Genomic DNA, 20,736 nt, shown 5'->3' with positions numbered 1-20,736 from the left:
GTCCCAGAGCCCTTTCCATATAGGTAGAGACCATTCAGACATAAATTTTATTCTGTCTCCAAAAAGCCATGGACACCACAGAGGGCCCCTAGGGCCTCCTCCAGGATGAGGACCTGATGGGGCCTGGCCAGGGGCTCGAACTGAGAGCATCAGCCCGCCCTCGGGGGTGGCTGACACAGGGCTGGCTGGCTGGCTGGCTGGCTGGCTGGCTGGCGTGCCAGGTCTGCAGCAGCGGGCTGGAGGGCTGACGTCCCGGGGGAAAGCAGAATGGGGCAGGCTGGGGGACCTGGGCTCCCGGAGTCAGGCCTCCAAGTGCTGTGGCTCTAGGAGGGCCCTTCTGCCTGCTTCAAGGGGCAGGGACTACTGCTGGGCTGTTGAACACTGGGGCTTGGCTCCGGGGGCCCTGGAGTGGTCTCCAGGCCCGAGGTCCCAGGAAGAGTTCCGGGTTTCTGGGAGGGGGCCAGCTCCTCTTCTCTGGGTTTTGCCATCTTGATGGCCTCATCATAGGAGGGTGGCAGCTCAGGTGCACATAGGCTATAGGCAGGAGGGACCATGGAGTCAAGGTCCAGCTCCCCAAAGGGCAGGGGCAGCTGCATGCCCAGTGGGTACTGCACGGAGCTGTAGGCTGCAGGGAACCAGAATGCGTTTATGGAGGTGGGGCTGGCATTCACGACCCTAAGCCCCCACCCACTGCTGGCTGGTGGGCCACCAGGCACTCACAGGTCACAGTGCTATGCACAGGGCTGTCACTGTCCACAGGGATGACCGTGAGGTCGCAGGGCTGCCATGCTGGGGGCAGGTGTGTCTGTGTGTGCACCTGCTTCCGGAGGCAGCAGAACCGGACGCAGCTAGCGGTGACTCCACACAGCAGCAGCAGGAGGACAGCGAGCAGGATGAGCCTGGCAAGAGGAGCAAGGCCCACCACCAGACTGACCCTCGGCCACCAGGCAGCTGCACCCTGGGGCCAACTGTGGCCCAGCCACCTAAGATGGGACAACAGGCAAAAAGAAACCCAGAGAATGTCTTTCCATGCCAGAGACCTCCCTGGCCAGGGCCAGACTGGAGAAACCCGCCTGCTCTGGCCGCCGGCTGCTGGGCCTGCCCTACTGTCTCTCCAGGGCTGGCCAGGGGTGGCCTTGGGCTCAATCCCAGGACACACTGTCCCCAGTCAACTGCACAATCCTTGTGCCTTCTGGTGGCTGTGACCAGGCTTTGCTATGAGCCAGCCCAGGGCCCTGAGCCTTGCCGGCAGCACCAGCAGAGGCGACTAGGTGCCGTGTGGGGTCTCATGTTTCCAACAGGGTCTCTCCCGGAGGTGAACCATCTGACCAGCGGCTCTGAGCAGCGGCCTACTTACCCCACGTGCCACAGGCTGCTCCAGCGGGCCTGGGAAGGGCACCTGCAGGGACAGCAGCACCTGGAGCAGGTGGGCACCGGCCCCCGACGACCTCACCACCCAAACCTCCCCGCGGCGCGGGCTAGGCCCCGCCTCCCTCATCCCCACTCGGACTTACTGGTCCGAAGGGTCGCAGCTGCGGTCCGCGGAGCCCAGCGCCACCTGCGGGGACAGGGATGAGCCCAGGCGGGGCGTGGCCGAACGCAGACCCACCCCGAGTGCCCGAATCTCACGCGCGGCCCAACCCACCTGCGGCAACGGCAGGAGCGGCAGCAGCAGCAGCAGCAGCAGAATCCCACGGGCAGCAGGTGGCCCCGGGGCCATGCTCCGCGCTGACGCCGGAGCCGAGCCTGGCTGGCTCAGGGTTTTACGAGGCCCCGCCCACCACGGCCCGCCCGCTCCCGGGGATTGCTCCGCTCCGTGCGAGCCCCGCCCCTGACGCCCCGCCCCTGCCCCGGTCCCGCCCTTGGAAAGCCGAGGCTCTCTGCAGCCCCGCCTGGTGCCTCCCAGGCCCAGGGTCACCCAGGCTTGAAGCGGGCCTCCTGGGCCCTGTGCCGGTAGGTCTCCTTGGTGCTGCGCTGGCCTGTCCTGCAACTGGCTGAGCTTGGCTGCTGACCCTCCTTCCTCCTGCCTTGACTGTGCTTGATCTTGCAGGGCCAGCACCGGAGTGGCGGGAGGAGTGGAAGGAGGAGTGGACACCCAAGCACAGCCTGAGTCTGGGCCAGAGCCTGGAGTCCTGAGCCAGGTATGCTCTGCTGTCTCACAGGAGGGAGAATCTTCTGCGGAGTACCTCCTTCTGAGGCCTGACATGGCCGGTGGACCCTGCCACCCCCTCCCATCTGGCCAAGAAGCACATCTAGGGTCTGGGGGCCGGGAGGGGGGCCAGTCAATGCTGGTCAGCCCTAGTGGGGGCAGCAAGGGGCCTGGGTCTGTCACTCTTTGGTCTTCTGGACAGAAATCCTGCAAAATGCTACAGCGTCCATGTCACTCAGAGGCGACAACCGGCTTCTAATGCCAAGGGCACTGAGCAGGCACCAGAGACACTACCCCTCCATTTGCTCCGATGGCTGGCCCTGGGTTGGGATGGCAGGGGGCCAGGCTGGCTTTGTGCCCAGCAAGTCACTCTCTTGAGGAAAAGAGCTAGCAGGTAGGTGGTAGGTGCGTGTGTAGGAGCATCTCAGGGCTGGAAGTGATTTTTCTCCCTTGGAGCGTGGATCAGAACCCGGAAAGCAGAATCCAGGGTTCTCAGACAAGCTGAGGCCCAGACTCACAAGCTGGGCCTCATTCTGGCCCCTGGATGGGCCTGAGTGAGGAGTACAGGTGAGCTGGGCCCTTGACATATTTGCTAAATCCTTGTTTGAGGCCAGGGTCCTGGGACTTTGGAGGTCCCAGGAGGACTAAGGGGCCTGCCCTGGATTTTGGAGTCCCTTCTCCCCTTCTCTCTTTTCCCTGTACCACTCGGAGCCCGGGTCAATCCCAACTCCAATCCTGTGCCCCCAGCGCCCTGTGCTGCCTGCTGTTGTCCCTGTGATCCAAGTTTGGGCATCTCCCTGTGTTTGGGCAGATTCCCACCATCCAGGAGGTCCCCGCCCAGCAGGTTGCTGCTTCATAAATGTGCACGCACGCAGGTGTGTAGGTAGGGGCTACTTCCCAGAGCTCTATCCTGTCCGCTGGGCTGGTCATCCATACTGCAGTGGCATGGTTGGCTCCTGGAGTTTATTGACAGGCCTGTGGGGGTGGCTTTCCTAGGGGCCTCCGAAGTCTGGGCAGGTTCTGGTGAGTGTGGGTCTCTGGCCAGGAGCAGTGTGAGCTGACCAAGACTTATCCCTGGTTCTGAGGGCTCAGGGAGAGGGGTGCTCTTGGGCCTTGGGCTTGTTGAGTCCAGTGCAGCAGGAGGTGGCCATGGATTGGCGAACCCTGGTCGTGGGGCCATTCAGGAGGCTATTTGAACCTGCCCAGCAGGGGATGCCCAGGTCCCGGCCCCTGGGGTGTTTGGCCAGGCCGACAGCCTCTGAGGGCTTTAGGGGTGGGTGGGAGAATGCGAGGGGCTCATGGAGCTGCTCCTTGGTCTCAGGGGCCAGTCACCACATTGGCTACAAAGATGACCTTGTAGGTCTCCTTCACGTCCCCTTTGAGCTGCAACAGGGCTGATACCATGAGAGGATGGTCCGGCTAGAACAGGAGGGAATAGGAAGGAGGGGACTCTCAGCCGGTGGGCACCCTGGGCAGAGGCCCCTCTTTCCTGCCGTTCTGCCTGTCTTGCCCCCACACTGGTGGGGCAGGGCTGGCACCCTCCCAGCCTGGAGCTCCCTCCGGCACCTACATCAAAGTCCGTAGGGGGCACCCAGGAGATGCTGATGGTCTTGGTCTGTCCGCGCTCCACGATGCCCTTGGAAGGCTCTATGGAGAAGCCCTTGTGCTGCAGCCACGGGACACTGTCCAGGCTGAACTCCACCATCTGCAGGGCGTCGGCATGGCTAGAGGGTCAAGGCTAGGAGAGGCCAGGGCTGCCCAGGGCAGGGAAGGCCAGGGGTGCCATCACCTTCTTCGGAGATGGTTGGGTGGTCCTGATGCAGCCCACCTGCAGCTCCCGGGTGGCGGGTGGGGCTGGTGTGTCTGTGTCAAACTGGACGTAGTCCAGGGTCAGCAGGATGGGTTTCAGCTCCTCCACGTCTGGAGAGGGAGGGACTAGCTGGGACCACTCTGGTGGGTCCCAGGGCAGTGAGGGCAGTTGCCGAGGGTCAGGCAGAGGGGTGGAGGGCAGGCTGGTTGGCAGTGCCAGTCCTGCCTGGCTCTGCAGGTGATGAGCAGGGAATCCTGCCATCCTCTGCTGGGCCTGGGTGTGCCCACTTGCCTGCTACTCGCTGAGGTGGTTATGACCTCCTCTCCCCGCCCCATGCCAGGCTCACCCTCTCTGTGCTCTGGGTCGAGGGCAGACGTCACAGTGAGAGACTCCACGGGCACATCCAGTGGGTCTCCGCCCTCCACAAACATCATGTGCTCCCGGGCAGCACCCTGCAGGAGGATCTGGTGGGAGATTTTCTGGGGACAAGAAGCATAGTTGTCTGTCCCTCTAGCTCCAAGGCAGGGGCTAAAGCTGGCTCAGACTGGAGCCCCATAGGACCAGTGGTGCTAGACTCTCTACCTGATGACCCCCAATGTGATGCCCTTGGCCTGGGAAGTGGGAGGCACAGGGGAGGGTTAGGGAGGGGCAGATGCCTGGAGGAGGGGGAGCTGTCCCCTGGAGCACCTTTCCGAAGAGCACCACTTGGAGCCGGTCAGAGAAGTAGAGGCTCTCGTGGTCCGGGCTGAAGGTCACAGTGAAGTCCTGCGCCTTCCCCGGCTCCATGACACCTTCCACTGGGACCACACTGAATACGCTCTGGCCATTGTGGTTCTGTGGGCCTGCGGGTCGGGCACTGGATGTCCCCAGTCCTGCTGCTTGAACTCCACCTGCAGCCTCAGCACCTCCCCACCTGACTCCCCATCTGGCCCTGGCGCCTCTGCACACCAGTCCCTCCCCACTTACTGAGTCCCCCAGCCCAGCCACCCGTCCTGCCCACAGCTCCCGCACGCCTAATGCTCGATGCTCCCCCCTGTCCCGCTCTCCTCCCCTTCAGGCCCAGCCTACCCGGCACCCTTCCTCACGGCCCCAGCGGCTCACCAACCAAGTCCGTCCTCTGGGTGGGAGAGGCCAGGAACTGAGGCAGCTGCTGTCGGGCCAGGGCCCTGGTGCTGGAGAGGCTCTCCAGCCGCATGGAGAACTTGATGGGGAGCGAGGAGTCATTCTGCAGCTGCCAGGAGGGCCTGGTGTCACTAACTGGCCCGCACCTGGCCTGTCCTCTTCCTGTAGTCAGTGCCTGTAATCTGGTCACCTGCAGCTGCACTCCACCGGGGACCAGGTGGCTACACCTCCCAGTTCCACCTGGCTGTGTCTCCAACCAGTGCTTTGGGCTGTGGGTACCTCCTCCATCCCGCCTTAGCTCTTTCCCAAGTCGGTGGCCGACTTTCCTGTCCAGCCATGTGACCAGCTCTGTGCTGCCCTCAGTCCTGAAGGCAGAGCTCCTCTTTAACTGACCGCACACCCTCCCCTGTCTCTTCCCCGCCCTCACTGCCCCTGCGAGCTCCTTCTGAACAGGACTTCCGCCCTGGCTGTGCTCCCGGGATCCCACCTGAGCAGTCTGGGAGGCAGAGGTCCTCTCAAGCTGCTTGAGCCCAAGACTGGGGCAGACCTCAGAGGGGCAGCAGGAGTCGGGACCTCCCTCATGCACAGGGAGCCCACAGGATAGGGTGGCCTCTTCCTGGAGGTCTGATATACTTCCTGCCCCTCAGGGGTTCCGGAATCGAGCTCAAAAGGACCCAGTGTTCAGTACAAAGCAGGAGAGTGGTGGCAGAGCGCTCCAAGCAGAGGCCCCGAGGCAGAGGGCGCAGGAAGGGACCACCTCAGCTTTTGCAGAAGCCAGGGCCCCACGTCCCCTACTCAAGAGGGCAGCAGCAGAGAGACAGCTGCTGGGGACAGCCTGTGCCTCCACTGGCTCCCCAACCAGCTGGGACTTCTAAAAGCAGGGCTGACCCCTGGCAGGACTGTTCACCTTGAAACTCGAGGAGATGGACTCTCTGGCAAGCACATAGCCCATGCTGAGCACATGGCCTTCAATGGAGCATGAGACCATGGACGCCACGCCCAGGCCCGTGAGGGTGAGCGTGAGGGTGCCTTTCTTGCTGATGATGTCCAGTGTCTCTTGAGCCTGAGGAGACCACGTCCTTTAGCAAGGAGCAGCCACCTGTCTGCCAGGCACGTGGTGAGCCCTAGTTCTGTCTGTGAGCAGCTGCCTGGTGGCCTGCCCCTGCAAAACAGCCCTGAGACCCTCGCTGCCCCTGACGTGCCAGCAAGGGCATTAGGAGGGTATGCTGCTCAGACTGCTCCATCAGTCCGGGCCTGAGGGCGCAGTGGTGTCCGCAGTGCCCAGAGCCCAGGGCTGCAGCGGGGGACTCCCAAGGCCACACCTGCTTCCCAGGACCCTGGCTCTGAGGGTCTGGGGGCTGGCGCTCACCAGGATGCTTTCGCGGGGTGAGAAGGACAGCATCAGCACCTGGGTCTCGCCTGAGCACAGCTTGCTGAAGGGGTTCAGCAGAGCAAAAGGGCCACAGGGGTTCAGCACCGAGAACTCCACCTGAGGCCCACGTCAAGGAGGGAGACCTGGTGGCTCCGGGCCCTGCCCAGCCCCACCCAGACCTGCTCCCGCCCCAGCGCTGCCTGCGCCAGGTGTGGACCAGGATACGGCAAGGTCCTCGGGGCAGATGTTCTGGAGGGAGATCTTCTTTATACCACGGTGTCCTGAAACGGCAGGGAGAGTCCTGTCAGTCCTGGCCCAAGGAGCGTCTGTCCCTCAGGTGGAGCATGGCTGGTGGTGGCTTGGTAGGGCTGGGTCCCTGGGGTAGGGGAAGGAGGGGTGCTAATGTCAGGGTCCGTCAGGACTCACCTACAGCAATATCGCCAAAGTTGAAGGTGGTCTTGCCTTTGTTAGATGTCACCACGATAGACGGAGCCACGGCTGGACACCACAGCTCCAGGTACAGGGTGTTGTGGGGGCTGGGGTAGGCAAGGGCACACTGGAGGCACACAGGGCAGCCATGCCCACCTGGGCTCCAGATCTGCTCAGTAGTTGAGGGGGGGCAGCAATTTTGCAGCTAACCGTGCCCCTTCCTGGCTCAGTGTCCCACACCTGAAACTTAGGGGTTCGGATCCCTTCCTGTCCTTGACGTCACCACTGGCCATGACACATGGGACCACAAACTTGTCAAACTTCGCCTGGAAAGTTCGGACCAGGGCAGACTGAGCAATCTGGTACTCATGGGAACTGGAACGAGAGGGACAAAGTGTGCTGTGGCCCCTGCTCACTGCCCACCTGGGCCACAGGTCCCTGCTGGGCTCCACAAACGGGATCCCCAAGGACCTGCTTCCTAGGACCCTGGGCTCAAGTGGCCTCTCCAGGGGGGACCACAGGGGTAAGGGTCCTGGGTGGTGGCTGCCCTGTGTGCTCCGATGAGCGGGTCTTCCCCCCTCCTCCGGCCGGCGAGCTCCTCCCTGCTCCAGCCCCTGGAGTCAGCCTAGGAAGGGGATCTGTTCAGAGGGTGACCAGGCCCAAGAACGGCAGCCGGTGCCCAGGAGCGAGCACCTGGATGGGTGCTGGGAGCCTGCAGGCCTAGACCTCCAGCACGAGTCTCAGGCAGCTGTGCGGCGGGGGCCTGTGGGGAAGCCCACTGGGGCCGGGGGCGACCTCTCCCAGCCCACCTGACCCTGAGCTCCTGCTTCTCCTGCTGGGGGGCTTGGGAGGCGACAGCCTGCAGCATCCGTTCCCGGGTCCGCAGTCGGAGCACAGAGAGGGACTGTCTCCACAGCTCCTTCTTTTGGCTGAATGTATCCTTTCGGAACTGTGAGGGGGGCGGCTGGCTGTGGGGCTGTTCAGGTGCTCTGCCCTGTGTCTGCAGACCCCACACTGCCCCTGAGGCTGCTCCGGGGCCCAGTCTCGCAGGCCCAGCTGACTGCTGAGGGGCAGGCCCCACCAGTTCAGCTTTGGAGCAAACAGGACCCAAGAACTGCCTCCAGGAGAGGCCAAGGGCAGGGTTTGGGGGTCAAGCAATGAAGACAGGTGAGAGTGCGGGGCCATGAGCCCCAGTGCAGAGACCCCAGACTGCCCACTGACTCATGTCTGCAATGGGGAAATTGAGGCAAAGAGGGACAGGGAGTCTGTGGACCGGGGTTCCAGGTCCCTGGAGCCTCTCTGAGCCTCTCTGAGCCTCTCTACCTGCAGAAAGCCTATGCTCCCGGCACTGATGTGTGCACCACAGAAAACACATGGCCAGTCAAGGAGCGACCACACAGCTCTCCAGGGTCAGAGCCGTGTGCACGAGCCGTCTGTGGGGCGCGTCTCCCTGAGGCAGCTTCTGTGCCTTCCCCTGGTGGTGAAGGGAGGCTGGCCTTGCATTTATCCCAGTCCTGCCCACGTCAGAGTCCTGGCCACCCTCTGGGGTGGCCCAACTCCCGCTGCCCAGTGCTGCTTTCAGGAGGAGGGAGGGGTCTTGCAAGAAGACCTTCTACCCTCTTGAGACAGTGCCGGAGTCTGCCTGCACTCCTGCACCTGCCCCCTTCCCCCGATGCCCACCTTGCCCCTCCCCTGAGGCTCCACGCACCAGTTTGTTCTGGATTTCTTTGTTCAGGATCTGGAGGGCTTCCTCGTGGATCACCTCATGGGACAGCACAGGCCGGAAGGCCACCTGGACCAGGCATCTCTGCAGGGAGACACTGGGACTGCCACCCTGCTCAAGGAGCCCAGAGGGCACCGGTGGCCCTTGCTGGCGCACTGCCCCCCTCAGCTCCCTGCTCCCTCCCTTGGCCCTGGGTACTCCTAACAGCTCCCCACTTTGAGATTTCAGCCTAGATGTGCCCCTTCCAGGAAGGCCCCCCTGACCACTGCCCCAAAGAAAGGGGGGTGGGCTGCAGCACAGGATATCCAGCCTTCCACCGTGTGGGTGGGCACTGAGAGCAGGGTCCTGAGTGGGCCAGGACCTCACCCCTGTCCTTGAGGCTCAAGTGAGAATGAAACTTCCTTTCCAGCCCCTGAGTGTCAGGGTGAGTTCTTGTCCCCAACTCGAGTCCTGTGTGCACCAGCCTTTCCACTCTGGGGCTCTGTTAGCCCGTCTGCAGCGAGTCCCAGAAGAAGTCTTCTCCAGGACAGAGTCCAGGAGGGCTCACTCACCACCCCACCCCACCTGCTCAGCACAGCCAAGGCGTGGGGGCACAGGATGGGACAGAGGGAGAGAGGAGGAGGGAGGGAGAGGGGGAGGGAGAGACAGCCACCACCTGCAGCACCCACTCGGACACGGGAACCCTTATCTAAGTAGCATTTTCTGTTTAGTGAGCAGCATGTTACAGGCCTGTGTCCACTGAGAGAAGCCCTGCTGGGTCCAGGCAGAGCACCCTGGGCTCCTAGGACAGGCCCTACTGAGCCTCCCCATGCCCATCCACTGTGAGGTCTCGTTCAGCTGGTTTGAGGCCTGCCCACCCTTCTTCAGCCCCCAGACATGTGCCTGCTGGGGCAGCTGCCGGCGATGCTCCCTGCCTGCCGTTCAGGTGGGCCGAGGGCAGGTGGCGGAGGGCACATGGCCAACCCCCACTCGGTGGCTGTGGAGGCTTCCCAGCCCTGCCGGGGCTAAGTCCCTGTGTGCCAGGGTGGGTCTGACCAGGCACCCCACCCCTCAGGGCAATGGCAGGTGGCCCGAGCCTTCACCTCCAGCCCACTGGACTAGCCCCTGCTCACCTTTCCTGGCAACACGGTCCCCACCAAGGGTGAGATGGTGATGGGCAAGTCCGAGGGCAACAGAAACTCAAAAGACGTGGCTCCCACGGGGGAAGCCTCCTCTGAGCTGACCCGGGGCCCCGAGCGGGGCAGGGAGCTCGCACCCGTGTGGGAGTTGATGACATACAGCCTGGCCACGGAGGTGTCGTACAAGGAGGTGGCTGCGAACTTGATCTGGTAGTGGGACAGCTCCAGAGGCGGGTGGACACCCACAGCTCGGCAGGACAGCTTGAAGCACCTGCAAGTCATCGGTGTGAGCAGGGCCTAGCCACACAAGGGCGTCCACGTGCCAGGAGGGTGGCCAGGATGGGCACTGTGCAGTGCCCCACGGGCCCGGACCTGCTCCTGAGTTGTCACAGTGGCTTGCTACCCTGTGGATATGTGGGAAATACCCTGCCTCCCTGTGCCCGATTTTGGTAGATGGCTAAAACAAGCTTAGGTGATTGTAAAGGAGGCGATGGATTTGTGGTTTATTGTTTTAAATATTTATTGACATTTAAAATTAAAACTTATCTCTAAATCGACGCAGGGAGTCCTGCATACCATAGTGAGATGATTCCTGCCACCTTCCGTTAAAGAACAAGAACAGAAATTCACATTTTTGGGGAGTGCACTAGAGATTGAACCCAGGGGTGCTCTGTCACAGAGCCACACCTCCTAGCCCTTTTAATTTTATTTTTTATTCTGATACAATGATATTGCTAAGTTTCTGAGGCTCTCCCGAAGTTTCTGAGGCTGGCCTCAAACTTGGAATCTTCCTGCCTCAGCCTCCCGAGTCTCTGGGGTTACAGAGGTAGACCACCATGCCCCGTGAGATGCCCCTATTTTGACCACTGGGAAAGTTCACATCCGTGTTTTCTTTGCACTTCTGTGGCCACAGCACTTTCCCCATCAGCATTTATCTACTTATTTATTGTGAACCTGGGGGTGCCTTACCGCTGAGCTCCATCCCCAGCCTGTTTACTTTTGAGATGCGGACCTGCTAAGTTGTGAGAATGGCCTTGAACTTGCAATCCTCTTGCCTCAGTCTTCTGAGGCCCTGGGATTACAGGTGCCGCGTCCACGCCTGGCTTCCCCCGTAGCTTTTATCCCGTGGTGTGTGTGGGGGGTGCTGGGCTTTGAACCTGGGGCCCAGTGCATGCCAGGCAAGTGTTCGGAAGGGAACGGCATCCCAGCCCCGAATGCGTTATTTTTTATGCTTTAAAGGGTGGTACTGATTATCTTGTCATCTTGTTCTATAATGAAAATGTGTTGCTGAAAATATTTCAATACATATTTTTATAATCTGTGACACAGGCTCTAAATATTAAAAAAATATCTCTCTGGGTGGAGATAGTCACATTATTATTAGTATTCAACTAATTGAAAAATATGAGTGTGTCAAGCGTGTGAAAATCGCACATGGGCTGCCAGCTCTCGGCTGCCCCCCTGTGGGGGCCGGGCGGCAGGCTCACCTGTTCACCTCCGACTTGCAGACCAGCTCGAAGCTGTACTCCCTGGCCTTGGTGGGCTGGAAGACCACATCCAGCTGCAGAGCCTCCAGGGGCAGGACTGTCCCAAAGCCGTCATTGGGCTGGATGTCCACAAACTGGGAAATGGAAGACACCAACTCCACAGTGAAGACGGTGCAGGTCAGCAGTGTGGGGGCGTGTGGACCCACGTGCAGGGTAGGTGTGAGGGCACACGGCTGTGAGACGGGGGTCGCAGGTGAGTGTGCCTGAGATCCTCTGTGTGTGTGTGTGTGTGTGTGCGCGCGCGCGCACACGCACAGATGTGAGCAAATGTGTGTGAGAGTGGATGTGGGGGCAGCCCGGGAAGGGAAAGTTCTGGAAGGCAGGGATGGGTGAGGGTCCGGAGCCCCATGGGTGCCCCCCCGCCAGGAGAGGGAGAGAGCTGGGGAGACGAGGACCAGGGAGGGCGGCAGGGCCCGGGAGAGGGACGGCTGGGCAGGGCGGCAGGGTGTGCAGGCAGGAGGTGGCTGGTGCCTGGGCGCCATGTCTGGGGCTGAGCTCAGCGGGCACCTTGGGGAGTCCGACGAACCCAAACTCCTGGGGCAGGAGCGAGTGGTTGTAGAGAACGATCTCGGCCCTGATGGCCTCGTAGATGGTGCAGTGGCCAAAGTCCAGCTCCGAGGGGCTGAGCTCCAGGTCAGAGGTGGTGACGATGGCCTGCACGGTGAAGCCCACTGGCTTTATCTGTGGTACAAAGGGTGGGTAAGTGTCCCCGAGCACCGTCCCCCTCCCCTGCTGTGCAGGTGCCCGGTGGCAGGAGGCAGAGCTGCCCGGCAGGCCACAGAAGGCGAGGATGGGCGCTGCAGCCAGGCGCTGCCTCGGAGGCCTCACTGGGCACAGGGCCTGGCCCCCTGAGCACTGCTCCATTCCCCGGGGGCAAGCGTCCCTCCCAGGAAGAGCCCTGTGCAGACCTGGTCGGCCACCCAGATGGTCATCGGAGCCTCCAGGACTCTGCTCTCCTTGTCAAAGTACTTGCCAGCATCTTCGGGGAGGGAGTGCCTGCAGGAGAGGGCACACCGACTCACCTCTCTTCCTTGTCAGGAGACAGTGGGGAGGCTGGCCCAACGTGGCGCTGTGACACCCTCCAAAGCCACACAACAGGGGACCCAGGTGCGCAAGCTTCTCCAGGAGGCTGCGCACACACACAGCTGTACTTAAATAAACAAGCAGGTTCAGCAGCTGTGTTCAAGGTGGACGGGGAGTGCCACTAGACAAGTCCCACACAGCGCCTTGCAAAGTCAGTGTAGAACAGGGTCTGCTCTTGCCAGGCGTGTGGCACACCCCTGCCCTCCCGAGCCTCGGTCGGAGGCCAGCCTTGGCAGCTTAGCAAGACCCAGCCCCAGCCTCCAAACAGGACTTGAGCTGTAGCTCAGTGGTAAAGTCTCCCTGGGTTCCATAAATGAAACAATAAAATGGTTTGCTCTCTGATTACAAAAGGAAATTCCTATCATTATAGAAATATTGGGGAAAAATACAAGAAAGAAAGAAAAAAACGCCCTTTGCCATGATGCCTTGCCCCCAGGCAAGTCCCACAGCTCTGGCTTCCACAGACGGCCCAGCACCCTGCTCCCGCCCAGCCGCTGGCCCACGTGTCCTGCCGACAGCCTGAGCCCAGACCCTGACCCCGGGCACTGGGCTGAGGCGACCCACCGGGGCAGGAACTTGAGCTGCACTGAGTAGGACGACTGGGCCTGGATGTAGCCCATCTCGGGCAGGAGCTCCATGTGGCCTCGCAGCTCCCTGCACACCTCGAACTTTAGGCGCAGGGCCACCTTGGATCTAAGCAGGTCACAGGGCGCCCGTCAGGGGTCCAGGCCTCACTGGACAGGCCTGAGTGCGAGGCGCTCACAAGAGCACCCCGTGCACCTTTTGCAGCTGCTTCTTACGAGTCACTTATCTCTGAGATGAAACCTGACGGGAAATTCTTAAAAATAAAAATAACTGAAATGTGCCCCAGATTTGAGAGGCTGGAGTGCTTTTGGGGCAACCTCCTGCCAGGGACACATGGAACTGGAGGGGGCTGGGGCGCTGCCTCCCCCTGCCCAGGGCTCTGTCTGGGCACTCTGGAGGTTCTGGGTGGCCGGGCCCCCAGTCAGGACCGGCCAGCGGAAGTCAGATGCTCCCAGCTCTCCTAACCCTGCTTGCCCTTGGGGTCTGCCAGACCTCCCTGTGGTGGCCAGCAGCCCCTGCCTGCCCCTAAGGTGTCCTTCTTTGTCCCTGTGAAAGGAAGCACCATTCAGTCAAAGGAGGGAAAGGAGGCCCAAAGAGGGAGGACCAGGGAGGTAGTCGGCCTGGGGTTTTGTAGGCAATGGTTCCAGAACCTTCTAGAGCCTTCAGGTTCCTCTTCAGAATGCTCTGCATGCTCCTGTCTGTCCTGTGGCTGTACAGGGTCTGGGACTGGTGTCCCCCAGACCCCACCCAGCCCTGACCCTGACAACCGAGCCCGCAGTGCCCCAGAGATGGAGGTGGAGAAGTCAAGCCACAGTGGTCCGGGGAGCAGCGCCCCGTGGGGAGCCCACAGCTGGCCAGGCCCCAGGTGACCTGCCACCGGGAACGTGGCCTTCATGAAGGGAGGACGCCTGGTGCTCAGAGACTGTGTCCTCCGGACCCATCTGGCTGGTGGCCAAGTGCTGCTGACCACCACGCATCCCTCCCAGATCCTCTTCTGTGGCCCCGTCACCACTACATTCTGTGTCCCCGAGGGCACTGAGACCCTTGCCTGGCGCCTGCAGTGGCTGAAACAACTTTCTGCAACTCAGGGGCCTAACATCACACAGACCCATTCTGTCAGCACCTTGGGGTTCAGAAGTTCACAGAGGTGTGGGCAGGCCAGTGCTTCTGTAGCTCCAGGGGTCCTTCCCGCTTTCCAGGGCCTCCTTTTCCATCTTAAGGTCTGTCTGGCCCTCCTGCCTCCCGTGGTGGCAACCCCCATGACCCTGGGACCTCCCCCATGTTCAGGATCTCCTGCCTTGGTCGTCCTAGGGGACCCTTGGCAACGGCTATTGCTGGTCCACAGGTGCGGCGCTCCTGCTGGCCACCAGGGGGCTCACCGCGTGTAAATGGGGACGGAGTCCTGGTAGAGCCGGTCGTACATGCAGATCTTCAAGTCCACGTTGGGCTTGGCCACCCAGACTGGCACATCCAGGGCCACGCCTGTGGCTCTGAAATACAGCTGAATTTGGACATGTGACTCAATGGGAGTCCTCCCCTGCAGAGCAGCCAGTGCTGAGAGAGTTCAGCAGGAAAATTCAGTGGGTCGGCTTCTTGTAACTCAAATTATAAATGTTGGAAGGTCAATAATGACACCAAGCCACATTTCAGAGTTCTGAGGCATTTTTTCCATGTCACTATACTTTAAAAAAATATTTATTTATTTATTTGTAGTTAGACACAATACCTTTATTTGTCTGTTTGTTTTTATGTGACGCTGAGGATCGAACCCAGGGCCTCGCACGTGCTAGGCAAGTGCTGTACCACTGAGCCACAACCCCAGCCCCTCGTGTCACTATACTTTAAAATTATTTTTATTAACAAAAATTTCAAACTTAAAACAATAGAATAGAGCCCGTCACAGGGGCACCACCTGTATCCACTCCCACCTACCTGGGAGGCTGAGGCAGAAGGATTGCAAGTACAAGTTCTGCCTGTGCACCTGAGAACCTCTTAAAATTTGAAAAAGAACTGGGATGTGGCTCCGTGATCGAGCACTTGCCAAGTGTGCACAGGCCCTGGGTTTGGTCCCCAGCATTGCAAAAAAGCAAAAACGCAATTTTTCATTACACAATAATGCACTATACAGAAAAACGTAAAAATTTTACCCATTAGGTGTGAAAATTTTATCCCTGATACAGACTTGTAGCTATAGAAGAGCTCGGAATTCTTGCAGGGGCACTGGAGGAGTGGAGGCAACCGTTTCCTCATCTGTCACTTTGTCCCCAGACTCCGACTCCTGAGATCTGGGGAGTCTGGGTAAGAAGAGTAGCTCAGTGGAAGAGCACCCCTGGGTTCAACCCCCAGGACAAAAAAAAAAAAAGAGAGAGAAGAATGGAAAAAGGGTTCCATGTGTGTGCTTGAGCATGCGTGTACATGTATGTGTGTGCTGGTGCACATGCATCATGTGCAAGCTGCATGTGTGTGCCAGTGTGAATCAGCTTGGGTGCCAGCCATCTGTGCCGCCAGCTCACGGTCCAAGGAACAGGGTGGCTCACGTGGCTGTGGACGTGGGCCCTCCCAGCACTGGGGCTGTGTGGGCCGTGTGGCAGCAGGGGTACTCACTGTTGGGCACTTGGGATTCTTGAACATGACCTTGAACTTGGTCTGGACCTCCCCTGGGGTGACCGGGGTGAACATGATGGGCACTCTGATGGAGCTAAAAGGGCCGATCTCCCCCTCTGTTATCTGCATGAAAGGGAGGTGCCCTGGGTCAGCAGGCCTCCTGGCCTGACCCTTACTGCCGCCACAGCACAGGAGGGTGGGGGCAGCACCCTGTCTATGGGGCCACTAGGTGACACACGGGCACTGGAGCCTGGCCTTTCCCTTGACGACTTGCTGCCATGGGGTCCCTGCTGCGGGAGAAGACAGCCTGCCCCTCCCCTCCTCCCCCTGGCTCCTGCCTTCACAGTGCGCTCCATCCTGGAGGGTCTGCGGTCAGTGTCCTCTGCATCCGCAAACCAGCCCCGCTGCTCTGGTCCTGCCCAGTCCTCATGGGGGGGCAGGGCACTGCCCTGGCTGAGACCCAGGGTTCCTGGAGGTTGGGTTCCAGCCTGCCTCCAACCAGGTGGGAGGGCCCAGGGGTGGGGTGAGGAGGACGCAGCTGGGGCTGGTGCCGGGTGGGGGGGCTGGTGCCGGGTGGGGGGGCTGGTGCCGGGTGGGGGGGCGGGTCCCCTTCCAGCCTCTGGCAGCCGGGGTGTGAGCAGGGCGGGTGGGCTCACCTCCCCCAGCGTGATTTCTGCCTGCTGCTCGCTGGGAAACATTCCCAAGCCCCCCGTCGCAGAGGTGCCCTCTTGTTCTGGAAGGCAACAGGAGAGGAGAAACAATCCAAACGTCAGAACTGCCCTGGAAAAAGTCAAAGACATCTGATAGGCCCCAAACGGACGAGACCTCCCCTCCAAGACCTCTGAAGCCCCGAGGGAAGGCAGAGGACTAGGGAGCGGATGAGGAGCAGCACCACACTGTGACCACAGGCTGTCTGCAAGACGAGCCTCCCAAGTCCATGGGCAGATTCAGCTCCGAGCCCGTCTCGTCTGCTCTAGGTTTTTTTTTTTTTTTTTTGTAGAAATCAAGAAACTGATTCTAAAACTGATATGGAAATGCAAAGAACCTAAACTATCCCGAGCAACTCTCCTGAAACAGGACACAGGTTTCCCCAGCTCACCATGCGCCTTAAGTCCACAGCAGCCAGGGCGGCGTGCTGAGTGAGGGGCAGCTGGTCAGCTGAGCAGGGCAGCACCAGAAATGGCCGTGCCCACAGTACCCATGAGGCCCACGGGCAAAGCCAAGTCCTTTCGACACGCATTCAGGAAGAGCAGCCACATACAGGGAAAAGTGCACCCGCAGCCCTGCCCCACAGCTGGACCCCAGCCTGACCTCAGAGCTGTGTCCTGGTCTCCGTGACTTTGGGACAAGGAGGTCACGTGCACACGCACACACACGTATGATCGATAAGTTTGGAAATCTTAGATTTCAATTTAAGCAAAGACGTCTTAGAGGTCGCACCTGGGCTACAAGAGCAAGTCCTAGGGACAGACTGGACGCAGCCAGAAGGCCCCAGAGGGAAGCAGGAGGGCAGCTTGGCTCTCATGCAGGGAAACAGGCTGGGGGACAAGTGACCTGGGAGGCCACCAGGAGTCCAGATGATCTGGACAACAGACCTGGCCAGACCTCCTATGTGGGCCATAGAGCAGGACACTCTAGGGCCTGGACTGTGCCGTCCAGCAGGATTTCTGGGCTGTCCAACACAACACTACCCCTGGTCACCGCTGAGCACTGGAAACGTGGCTTGTGTGAAGGAGGAATGGTTTCTACTGTGGAGGATGGGTGGATATAAATGGCCCAATGTGGCCAGTGACAGCCACGCTGGACAGCTCGGCCGCACGTGGTGGGGGGTCGTGAACCAGCACGGCCACTTTTAGAGAGTCCTTGAAAACAGCTACTGAAAGCAGCGGGTACACCCTCGACCTGGGGTCACAGAGGTGCGTGGGGAGTGTGGGGTGCTGCTGGCCACAGTGGCCCACCCCACGGGGCTGCCCAGGGCACCCAGAGCAATGTCTGTGAAGAAACGCCCACATGGTGCCGCAGGACGTGTGCACGGGGCGCGGGTGGCCTCGCCGTCCCAGGAGGGCTGGAACCAGGGAGCCCGCTCACTGCTGCCTTCCCGGGGCACACAGAGCCCCAGAAAGAAGCGGGGAGACAGCAGCAGGGCCGGGCCAGGGAGGAGCCGCTGCTGGGCGTGGGGGCCGGGCCAGGGGGCGGCTGCCCTCTCCAGCTCAGCACCAGGGACACCCACAAGTCGGCAGGGCATCCCCAGGTGCTGGGTGCACTTCTGCAGTGGATACGAAGCGCACAGCCCCCAGCCACAGACAGGGACCCGCCCCGTGGTCAGGACTCCCTGGCCCTCAGCGCACTGCCCAGCTCCTGGACGCCTCACGCTCCTTCAGGGTCCACATGGATGCGAATTTCAGCCCACCCCCAAACCAGAATGGATTTGAACGTATGAATACTTTCCTGTGGACTGTCACTTTCTTGGCGACTGTCACTTACTACGGGACAGTTGCTTAAAATGGAAGCCCTGGGTACTACTCCACACCTTCACGCTCTCGGGCCCTCGGTCTGTGGTCCACACAGAGCTGCCCTGCTGCACTGAGAGTTCAGAGTGGCCCTCCTGTCCCTCCCCTCGGCCTGTCCTGGGCAGCGTGGGAGTCGAGGCAGGGTCGAGTGTGGGGTGGGTGGTGCCCAGCCACCTGCAGGTGCCCTCACCCTCCATCTTGTCCGACTCTTTCCGGCTCTGGGTGTCCAGCGGGGAGGTTCCATTGCCTTCCAGCTGTTGCTCGGACACACTGGTGGGACCCTTGTCGTCGTAGGTGAACAGGCTGCTCTGGAAGGGAACTGAACTTCACCTCTCCCCTCCATCCAGCCACCCCCAGTGGGGCCATGGGAAGATGTGGCCGGGTCTGTGGCTCCTGTTCTGCACGTTTGGGTCTCAGGCACAGCAATGGCTTTCCCCGGGGCAGCTCTGACCCCTCGCTTCCTTTATCTGGCCAGGACAGCTCCTCCTGTCCCCTGCAGGGACACCCCATCTCGGGTGCCATCTCTGAGCTGGGAGCCCAGCCCTGCCCTGCCCTGCCAGGCCACTGTTCCAGAGCGGGCTCCGCGCCGCCCGGGCAGCCCATCCTCCTTCCTCCTCACTGGCTGGCCCAGAACCCTGGTGCCCAGAGGGGCCCCAGACACTCCGTCCCCGGCCTGCCCAGGGGAAGCTCTGCCCCCAGGCCCCCATCTCCTGCCCTTGAAGCCCCTGCTCTCCACCCAGCCCAGGCAGCAGCTGCCCTGTTGGTTCTGTCCTCCCCTGGGTGAGACCCCAGAGGGCAGGCAGGCCTGAGGGTCGGAGCCACTGCTTCCTTAGGGCTGTTCCAGTACTTAGAGCTGAGTGAGCAAGGCCACCTGCTCCTCCACTGACCCTGCGCCCTGCTGTGGCCAGGGCTGTCTCCTGGGTGGCCCCTGCACAGCCCTCCTGGGAGACGAGGCCCACCCCATGCTTCCTGGGCCATGCCCCCAGCCTGGGCTCTGGGGTGCCTCGGGGAGGGTGGCCCTGGTGCTCATAGCTGCTGCCCTGAGCCCACGCCTGAGGGGACGCGCTGTGCTGTCCCCTCCCAGATCCCGGCTGACTGGCGCGCCTCACAGCCACTTTCACACACATGGGGCTGTGTTTGGGTGGAGACGCTGCCCTGCCCTGGTGGCCGCACTGCTGGTCAGAATCGGCAGCCCACTCACCATCTTCAGGAGGGGCAGGGACTCTTCATCCGTCTCGTAGACCTCGGAAGCTGGAAGAAACTTGAAGCTCGTGCCGAGGCCCCCGGTGTTGGTCAGTGTGATGGTCCGGGATGTGGTCTCACCCACCACATAGCTGCCAAAGCTGATGAGCTCCTTGTCCAGGGACACCTGCCAAAGGATCCCACAGTAAGCCGCTCTGGGCTGGCAGCATGTCCAGCACCAGGGGCAGGCCCTTGCAGAAGCCAGGGGACCAACGGAGCCTACAGCAAAGTCGCCACCTGCCTGTCACCTGAAGCCCCCAGGGACACGGGAGCCTGGCCTTTCTTCCCCCTCACGGGTGAGCCTGCACCTGGCCCCAGGCAGGACAGACAGGGCCACCATAGACCTTTGCACAAGCAGTGCACCGCATAACCCAGGGACACGCCTAGCCCAGAAGCTGCAGACCTGAGTATGGCTCATGACAACCTGGGGCACCTGAGTCCAGTGTTAGGGAAAGTCAGACCGATAACTCCCTTGTCCAGGGGCATGAGGTTGCTTGAGAGGAGACACGTGTGGCCGGAGGGGTCTGGACACGGGCTGTCGGGGCTGGCCTGAGCTGCTCAGGACCCCACCCTGTGGCGCACCTCTGATCCCACGTCCCTCTCGGCTCCTCTCCCCAGGGACCCCAGGAGACACCAGCCGACGGGGGGCTTACGGAGCATTTCCTCGTTGAGCATTTCAGAGGGACGGAGAAGCTGCCTGTCTGAGCCAGGAATGAGATGCTTCCTTCCAGATCTTTATCTATCTGAAAAACAGAACCAGCCCAGCCACGTAAACCACTGTGACGTGACCCACGGGCTGTGTCACACTGTGGCGCCTGCCGGCCACCCACCCAGCAAGGCCCCGGGGAAGAGCCCAGAGGTGTCTCAGGAGGGGCCACCATGGCAGAGCCTGCAGGGACGTGCCAGGGGGCGGGGCTCCATGTGGCTGGCTCGGCTTTCTGCCTCTCGGGGTGGTGGGAGAATTTTTTTTGATAAAAGTGGAAACAGCACCCTGCGCGGCCCTTTGACTCACCATGGGCTTGAACGTGACCAGCACTTCACAGGACATCCCGGCTGACAGGGGCCCAGGGGGGTCAAAGCTGCAAACACCATGTCCAGGGCACACGGTGGTCAGGCCTCCTGGTCTCTCCTCACCCAAGCTGCTGCCAGGCTGCCCCAGTTCCCAGTGGACAGGAGACGCTCAAGTAACAGTGCCATCTGTCCCGTGAGCGAGTCAGAGAGGCCAGTCCCCTGGACCACTCTCCAGGAACGGGTCACTGAGGGTGAGCAGGGCCCTGACTCCCTGAGGACCTGGGACCAGCGGGGTCAAGATTTAAAGCCAACATGAGGAGGGGGACTGTGGGCACAGCCGCAACTGAGGCAGGGGACGGTCTCTGCTGGCCGGGCCCTGGGTGCAGGAGAGTCCCCTAGGGGTTCCCAACACCAGGCCTCTCCTACACATG

At 61.1% G+C, this 20,736-nt stretch overlaps 2 protein-coding genes and 1 long non-coding RNA gene across 16 annotated transcripts in view; 1 reads left to right on the top strand and 2 right to left on the bottom strand.

Annotated features, from left to right (window-relative positions):
* Positions 1-33: 33 nt before the first annotated feature.
* Positions 34-1,778, bottom strand: Tmem52 (transmembrane protein 52). Of its 3 annotated transcripts, none has more exons than XM_046424609.2 (5): positions 1,646-1,778; positions 1,515-1,558; positions 1,358-1,399; positions 721-983; positions 34-625 (listed from the first exon to the last, which is right to left on the bottom strand). In XM_046424609.2, exons 1-5 carry the CDS (start codon positions 1,718-1,720, stop codon positions 324-326), a joined length of 726 nt encoding a protein of 241 aa, XP_046280565.1. In that variant the 5' UTR covers positions 1,721-1,778; the 3' UTR covers positions 34-323. The 3 variants fall into 3 exon arrangements, with proteins under 3 accessions (XP_046280565.1, XP_046280567.1, XP_046280569.1); XM_046424611.2 differs by having other exon boundaries at positions 721-899; positions 1,646-1,777; XM_046424613.2 differs by lacking the exon at positions 1,358-1,399 and having other exon boundaries at positions 721-899; positions 1,646-1,777.
* A 66-nt stretch (positions 1,779-1,844) lies between these two features.
* Positions 1,845-12,941, top strand: LOC124079221 (uncharacterized). Of its 4 annotated transcripts, none has more exons than XR_009224898.1 (7): positions 1,845-1,953; positions 2,051-2,141; positions 5,729-6,790; positions 6,925-6,970; positions 7,134-7,244; positions 11,232-11,387; positions 12,011-12,941. It is a non-coding gene; the product is annotated as an uncharacterized LOC124079221 (long non-coding RNA). The 4 variants fall into 4 exon arrangements; XR_009224897.1 differs by adding an exon at positions 2,352-2,543 and having other exon boundaries at positions 7,134-11,387; XR_009224899.1 differs by having other exon boundaries at positions 7,134-11,387; positions 12,724-12,941.
* Cfap74 (cilia and flagella associated protein 74) overlaps positions 3,094-20,736 on the bottom strand; it is a 39,912-nt gene continuing 22,269 nt past the window's right edge. For 2 of the 9 annotated variants that reach the window (XM_046424588.2, XM_046424587.1), the window contains exons 15-39: positions 20,307-20,373; positions 19,948-20,037; positions 19,254-19,421; positions 18,243-18,360; positions 16,199-16,275; positions 15,543-15,665; positions 14,318-14,439; positions 12,918-13,046; positions 12,179-12,266; positions 11,778-11,951; positions 11,211-11,443; positions 9,718-9,994; positions 8,591-8,689; positions 7,692-7,831; positions 7,123-7,257; positions 6,880-6,989; positions 6,679-6,734; positions 6,451-6,570; positions 5,989-6,144; positions 5,061-5,190; positions 4,647-4,801; positions 4,306-4,438; positions 3,939-4,069; positions 3,720-3,854; positions 3,094-3,568 (exon numbers count right to left, since the gene is read on the bottom strand). In XM_046424588.2, coding sequence (XP_046280544.1) covers positions 3,467-3,568; positions 3,720-3,854; positions 3,939-4,069; positions 4,306-4,438; positions 4,647-4,801; positions 5,061-5,190; positions 5,989-6,144; positions 6,451-6,570; positions 6,679-6,734; positions 6,880-6,989; positions 7,123-7,257; positions 7,692-7,831; positions 8,591-8,689; positions 9,718-9,994; positions 11,211-11,443; positions 11,778-11,951; positions 12,179-12,266; positions 12,918-13,046; positions 14,318-14,439; positions 15,543-15,665; positions 16,199-16,275; positions 18,243-18,360; positions 19,254-19,421; positions 19,948-20,037; positions 20,307-20,373 — 3,268 coding nt within the window. In that variant the 3' untranslated portion in view covers positions 3,094-3,466. Of the gene's footprint in view, positions 3,569-3,719; positions 3,855-3,875; positions 4,070-4,305; positions 4,439-4,565; positions 4,816-5,060; positions 5,191-5,988; positions 6,145-6,450; positions 6,571-6,678; positions 6,735-6,879; positions 6,990-7,122; positions 7,258-7,691; positions 7,832-8,590; positions 8,690-9,717; positions 9,995-11,210; positions 11,444-11,777; positions 11,952-12,178; positions 12,267-12,917; positions 13,047-14,317; positions 14,440-15,542; positions 15,666-16,198; positions 16,276-18,242; positions 18,361-19,253; positions 19,422-19,947; positions 20,038-20,306; positions 20,374-20,736 lie in introns of those variants that run through there. The other 7 variants (XM_046424591.1, XM_046424592.1, XR_006847212.2 and 4 more) reach the window with 7 other exon arrangements.

Source organism: Marmota monax, unplaced genomic scaffold (assembly GCF_021218885.2).
Source record: "Marmota monax isolate L192 unplaced genomic scaffold, Marmota_monax_Labrador192_F-V1.1 WCK01_AAM20220418_F8-fsc00080, whole genome shotgun sequence".
In the NCBI taxonomy this organism is placed as follows: Eukaryota; Metazoa; Chordata; class Mammalia; order Rodentia; family Sciuridae; genus Marmota; species Marmota monax.
The sequence above is the reverse complement of the archived record's forward strand: the minus strand, read 5'-3'. Positions and strand labels throughout refer to the sequence as shown.

Bases quoted from the DNA above. Each gene is read 5' to 3' on its own strand.
- Tmem52 (XM_046424609.2), bottom strand. From the start codon at position 1,720: ATGGCCCCGGGGCCACCTGCTGCCCGTGGGATTCTGCTGCTGCTGCTG. The intron at 1,559-1,645 runs GTGGGTTGGGCC...CTGTCCCCGCAG, and splicing joins CGCTCCTGCCGTTGCCGCAG to GTGGCGCTGGGCTCCGCGGA. The intron at 626-720 runs GTGAGTGCCTGG...GGTTCCCTGCAG, and splicing joins TGTGCATAGCACTGTGACCT to CCTACAGCTCCGTGCAGTAC.